This window comes from Sinocyclocheilus grahami, unplaced genomic scaffold (assembly GCF_001515645.1).
Source record: "Sinocyclocheilus grahami isolate Dianchi unplaced genomic scaffold, SAMN03320097.WGS_v1.1 scaffold129.1, whole genome shotgun sequence".
Lineage (NCBI taxonomy): Eukaryota > Metazoa > Chordata > Actinopteri > Cypriniformes > Cyprinidae > Sinocyclocheilus > Sinocyclocheilus grahami.
The window spans coordinates 1,068,710-1,075,160 of record NW_015505308.1 but is presented as its reverse complement, the minus strand read 5'-3'; the positions used below and the strand labels follow the sequence as shown (position 1 = coordinate 1,075,160).

The following is a 6,451-nucleotide window of genomic DNA, read 5'->3' as shown; positions in this document are numbered from 1 at the left end:
TATTCTAATTTGTTGAGATAGTGAATTGGTGGGTTTTTGTTAAATGTGAGCCAAAATCATCACAATTAAAAGAACCAAAGACTTAAACTACTTCAGTCTGTGTGCATTGAATTTATTTAATACACAAGTTTCACAATTTGAGTTGAATTACTGAAATAAATGAACTTTTCCATAACATTCTAATTTATTGAGATGCACCTGTAAATACTTCCTTTAGCAGCAGCAGCTCTTAAAGTAATGGCAGCCAAAACAGCCTAATAACCAGCTGCTGTGATGTCTATTAATCAAAGGACAAAGAAAAAAATGAGGAAAAATTTACTTTTATAGCATTAAGGATTCATCTATATTTAATTTAGAATTTAGTGTTTGATAACTTCAATTTCTGTATTTTTCTGCTGAAGGGCACAGGTAAATATGACATTTATTATAATGGGTTTATGTGAAGATTGTTTTAAGTTCACTTAAATTAGAAGTTATTTTTTTAAAGTCTAATAAATGTTAAAATTGATAGCTGTTGAATGGCTATAGTCAATGGTTAAATATTTGGGGGGGGGGGGTCAATTTTATAGACAAATCAGTGTTGGTATCATTCATACTGGCCTTCAGTCATTAAAAAAATGTACTGTCTTTTTGTTGTTTGTACATTAATTTGAAGATTGAATGTGAAATTATTGCAATATAAAAGTATATTTAAAAACTTTAATGTTAGGTGGGATTAATCACGATTAATTAGTTAGTTTGTTTATATCGATTGACAGCACTAGTAAAATTACAACTAATTAGTATTTGGGGTGAAAGTAATTCGTCTTTTAATATGTCATAAATTGATTTTTGTTGTAAATATGCCTGACAAGATTGTTACACTGAATTACATTTTAGTGGGTCTCTTCTGAAAAAATCAGGGGAAAATGTATGATATTTATTTTTTGCTCAGAAAAACAAAAACAAAATTGCAATTAAATTAAACAGAAAACGTTTTAATTTGGGGGGGGAGAAACAACAATTTAAAGCAGTATTACACTTAGTTTTTATGCTTAAACCCTTTTTCGTTTTTGACCCATGTGTATAATATAATATAAAATGTTAATGTATATATAATTACATTTTTAGTCAATAGTTAAGTTTTTCATACTGGTATTTGTATAATAGTTTTGTATTCATATTTTATGTGTTAATATATGAATATAATACATGATTAAAAAATATTTGCATCCAATTTATATGTATGTGTGTATATTTCATATTATTAAACATATATATTAAATTACATTATCCTATATATATGAAATTATGCTATAATTAATATATTCTTAATTCTAATTATTATTTTATATTAATATATTAATCTTAAATTAATGATATTAGTATTATATTTTATGTATATTATATTAATATAAATATTATATTTGTATGGTAATTATATTATATTTTATATAACAGGATTTTTGCTTAGTATTTGTTTAATATGTATGTATTTGTTTATGCATATTTAATATATGTATGTTTAGTCCCAGCCGCAGGACCGTCCGCGCAGTGTGGTGGAGCACATGAGCAGCGCTATAGAGGTGGGCCGAACACGCATGAGCGTGGAGGAGCAGATGGAGCGAATCAGGAGGCACCAGCAGGGGGCGATACGTGAACGAAGGAGAGAGGACGGATCACTGTCCCGCAGCCTCTCCTTCACTAAAGACAACCCCTACTACACCCTACAGGTACTGCACCAGCATCTGCTTTCAGAGGAGTTGCACTCGTTAGTGTGTTTATATGTGTAAAATACACTTGAATCTCTGCACAGTCAGTTCTGGATTTGTTGAGTTGTCATTGCTGCATTTTAAACACGAGATATGTTCTGATTGGCTGGGATCTTGTTGCCTCGCGTTGCTTTTTTACTTGACGGACAGAAAATGAGACTGTAAACCTTGTGCATATTAGTTGACTGTTATCATCTGAGGTTTGTAAATGCTCGGCCACTCACTGTCTCATGAGTGAACCAGCTCAGACATGAATACACCAGTAACGGATGTCACATTCCCATCATGCATCTGGTGCTGAGGGCCCTGCTCCGCCGTTAGAGGTTTGTGCGGAGGGTGCTGTAATTCAAATATGAACGTCTGTGAACATCTCCAGCATTTCTCGTTCATTGCTTCCTCTTCTGTGTGCGATTCTTCCCTCAGACACGTAAGAAGAGCCCGGTGATCTCTCCGGATGAGCTGACGACCAAACCGACTGAAGCGGAAGAAAACTGCAAGAATACTGAAGCTCTGAAATCTGGAAATGCCAACCTGGTGAACAAGGTATATATATAATATGTAGATTAATAAATTATACAGGTATAATCTGCATAGAGTGCTATCTGCATATTTTTATTAAATCCTTATCCATCAATAATGACTGGACAAAGCCATCTGAATTCATTGTTCAAAATCCCTTTAAATACAGCATTTCTACTAAAGTTTGCTTTGGGTTATTATAGTTAACTAAAACGTAAGCGTAAAATAAATGTTAAATCAAATAAAATATTTTTTTTAAACTTCTCATTTTATTCCAGCTAGTTGCTAAAGAGACATTTCTTATTTTTATTTAGTCTAACTCGGTGTACTAAAATAACTAAAACTGAATTAAATAATGATTAAAAAAAAATATATGGACATATTAAAAAAATACAAATAAAAATGTCAGAGAGACACAATATAATTACTAAAACTGTAAAATGAAAATGGAAAATATAAAAATAAAACCTATTTCAAGCTATGAATGAAAACCATAATAGTCTCTTAGTGAAACTAAAACAGCACTGCTCAAATAAACGGCTGATCAGGGTCATAGTTAAGAGACCAGTGTTTCATTCATCTTTATTCATGTTAATATTAAAATATTAAAAAGAAATATTATAAGGGAAAATATTAAAAGTTATTAAAAATTTATATATATTATATTCTGATTTATAAGCTTTTTATTATTATTATTATTATTATGTGTTATATATGCTCATTCATATTAATGTGTGCATATTGATATTGCATTGGTATCAAGAATGGTGAAATATTATTGGTGCTGGTATCATGACCACCCTTACATGAATTATTTCATTTATGTTATTTTTTATTTGAAATAAATATATTATGTCATCAAATATCTAAATATCCCTCACTAGGCGTTTAGGGAGCAGTGAACACTCTGTAGGGTCCCTGTGAATGATGTAGGGTCCGGTATGAGAGTTTATTTCGTGTGTTTGTGTCTGTGCTCAGGAGAAAGCGCCCCTGTCCCGATCGGCCTCCATTAAAGAGTCTCTTCTGAAGAGCGCGAGTCCAAAACCAGTGCTGAACGAGGACCAATCAGAGCCCAAATGTGTGAGTCCGCTGGAGTACCGCAGGACTCTGGCCACTCAGAACAGGTACAAATCACCTCACACTGATCTGAACACACACACACACACACACACACACACACGCGTCGCTTCAGAATGGAGGATTGAGCGCTCTCTGCTGTGTGTGTCAGCTTACAGACGGCCGTCATGGTGCGCGTGGGCACTGAGGAAGACGAGGAGGAAGAGGAGGAGGAGGAGAAGCCCCCCAGTCAAGAGCAGGACGTGTCTTATGAGCTGACCAACAGTAAACACGGCACGCTGATGTCAGGTGGGCGGTGAAGATGAGCTCTGATTCACTCCATTAAACTGCATTAAAAACATTTGGATTGAAAGGAAAGTGTTCAAAGACCTTGTTCCCCTTCAAACCTGAAACTGGAACCACTAACACAAAACCTGTTGTGTATCTGTGCTTTATAACTTTTCAGTCAATTAGATTTGAGTGAATCATATATTAATTTATATATTTATTCATGTATATGTTCATTTATATATTCAATTATAAATATAGATTAATTATATATGAAATATTTATATATAAATGTTTAGTAATTATAACTTTATATATATTTAAATTAATATATGATGTATATGTATATATTTAAATTAGTATATAGTTACAACTTATACTCATTTATGTATTAAATTATATATTAATACCACTAAAACCACTAACACTAAACCTGTTGTGTATTTGAATGTTTTTTTTTTACTTTTTATTGAATTTGATATTAGTGAATAATATATTAATTTGTATATTTATTGATTTATATTAGGGATGCAGCGTTACTGGTATCAAGTCTGATACTGCGCTCCTGTACTCGTTCTCATGAAAATGCTCCGATACTAAAAGCCGATAGCACACAGCATGTGACCAGTGCAGAGTTCAGACAAATAAACACCGACAACAGAACAAGAGAGAGCAGAATGACAGAGTTATTATAGATTACGGATGTCTATGAAGTACATGTAATTAATATAATGTTAAACATTCTGTATAGCTGATGTGCGCGCTCTGATAAGCAAAGCACACTGAGTGGATTGAGCACAAGGCGGCACAGATGCTTGAGTGAATATCCCCCAAAATTATAGGGGCATTCACTAAAAACAACATGTATTTTAAACGTCAAGCATTCCTGACTTTAATGTGAAAGTGAAACTAGCAGCCTGCGTGAAATGCTCTAGGCTATACTGTACGTGTCTCTCATTCTGCACCAGTACAAATGTGTGCATGCGTTGGGCATGGTTTGCTTGTTGACATTAATTGCATTATATGAGTCGCTTTGGAATATAAATTGCAGCACGTTTCAGATGATAAAAAAATGCAACTTATGTTTCAGAAAATATGTTCATCACTGTTACAATGTATAGGTTAACCAATGATTCCTTACATTATTGCAGGAAAACGCCTTGTGATTACAGTTCTGAGCAGCTCTAATGTGCTATTAAATTAAAGATGAAGTACCATAGAGCAAAAAATGAACAGTGAGAGTAACAAAAGCTTGTAGAATGCATTTTAATTTAATTAAGTGTGAAAATAACAGAAGGAAATATCCATTTGCTAAATGAACTAAGGCAACTAACATTATTAATTTTCTTTTGGTTTTGTACCCAGTATTTTTTTTTTTTTACAAATGCAATGAAAATACAGGTATCGGTACTTAGTATCAGCAAGTACCAAAAATAATAGTATCGGTATCGGCCTCGTTCTGGAAAAAGTGGTATCGGTACATCCCCAATTCATCTGTTCATTTATAAATTAAATAGCATATAAATTAGCTATATATTAATTTATATATGTATATATTTAAACATCTATATATTTAAATGTATGCATTTAGCAGACGCTTTTATCCAAAGCGACTTACAGTGCATTCAGGCTATACATTTTTTATCAGTATGTGATAAATATAATAAATATACAAACCCAGTTCCAAAAAAGTTGGGACACTGTACAAATTGTGAGTAAAAAAGGAATGGAATAATTTACAAATCTCATAAACTTATATTTTATTCACAATAGAATATAGATAACATATCAAATGTTGAAAGTGAGACATTTTGAAATGTCATGCCAAATATTGGCTCATTTTGGATTTCATGAGAGCTACACATTCCAAAAAAGGTGGGACAGTTGGAATCGGGTTTGTATATAATAAATCACATTATATTTATAACTTACATATTCTTTTATTTATTAATTTAAATATTTAACATTTGAAATATAACTGTGCACCTGAAGCTGGTACCACGAACACTAAACCTGTTGTTTTTGAGTGTTTTAACTTTTTAGTGAATCAGAAAACATTCAGCACGACCAGTATGTAGTTTTGATTCACTAAAAAGAATCGGTTCAAAAGAGTCATTTGAATGTCATTTGATAGACTCTTCCAGTATTTTTAAAATCCGCGCCGGTTCTGGATAAGAAGTCTTCATTTAGTGTCATGCTTGAACGTGTGTGTGTGTGTGTGTGATTAACCAGCTTGTCTGTCTGTCTGTCTGCATGCGCTGTGGCTTTTGCAGTGAGCAGTCTGTCGACTCCGCCCCAGTCTCCAAGCTCCTCCTCCTCTCCCCCGCCTCCACCCTCCCCCCCACAGCTGACGGACGGATCACACTTCATGTGTGTGTGAGAGGAGAGACGGACGAGTAAGACACACACTACAGCAGTCTGCCTCGCTTCACCACAGACGTCACTGCATTTGTTTTAATCGTGTTTTTATGCAGTGGTCTCAGTAAGTGTTTGTAATGACTCTCCTCATAAAATCAGTCCGAGCGTTTCATACCAGCTTACAGGAGTCATTTTCTGAAGGGTTTTACTGCATCATAAATACAAGTGTGTGTGTGTGTGTGTGTGTGTGTGTGTGTGATCTGTCTGTTCTCGGGGGAAATGAAGGATCCTCTCAAATGAAGCAGTAATTAGCCTTCCAACTAGAGTTCATTAGCTTCATAGAGTCTCAGTGAGCATAAAGCTTCACTAATTAACAGTGCAATTAAGAGTCATTCAGACACCGCTGCACATGACAACACACTCATATATATATATATATATATATATATATATATATATATATATAGATAGCATCATAC

General features: G+C 33.6%; 1 protein-coding gene across 22 annotated transcripts in view; it reads left to right on the top strand.

Moving 5' to 3' along the window:
- LOC107590532 (pleckstrin homology domain-containing family A member 5-like) overlaps nucleotides 1-6,451 on the top strand; it is a 176,310-nt gene that overhangs the window by 167,675 nt on the left and 2,184 nt on the right. For 19 of the 22 annotated variants that reach the window (XM_016279317.1, XM_016279316.1, XM_016279315.1 and 16 more), the window contains 4 exons: nucleotides 1,509-1,712; nucleotides 2,175-2,294; nucleotides 3,249-3,394; nucleotides 3,499-3,635. In XM_016279317.1, the coding sequence (XP_016134803.1) occupies nucleotides 1,509-1,712; nucleotides 2,175-2,294; nucleotides 3,249-3,394; nucleotides 3,499-3,635 (607 nt within the window). Of the gene's footprint in view, nucleotides 1-1,508; nucleotides 1,713-2,174; nucleotides 2,295-3,248; nucleotides 3,395-3,498; nucleotides 3,636-5,887; nucleotides 6,011-6,451 lie in introns of all 22 variants that reach the window. The other 3 variants (XM_016279313.1, XM_016279332.1, XM_016279312.1) reach the window with 1 other exon arrangement.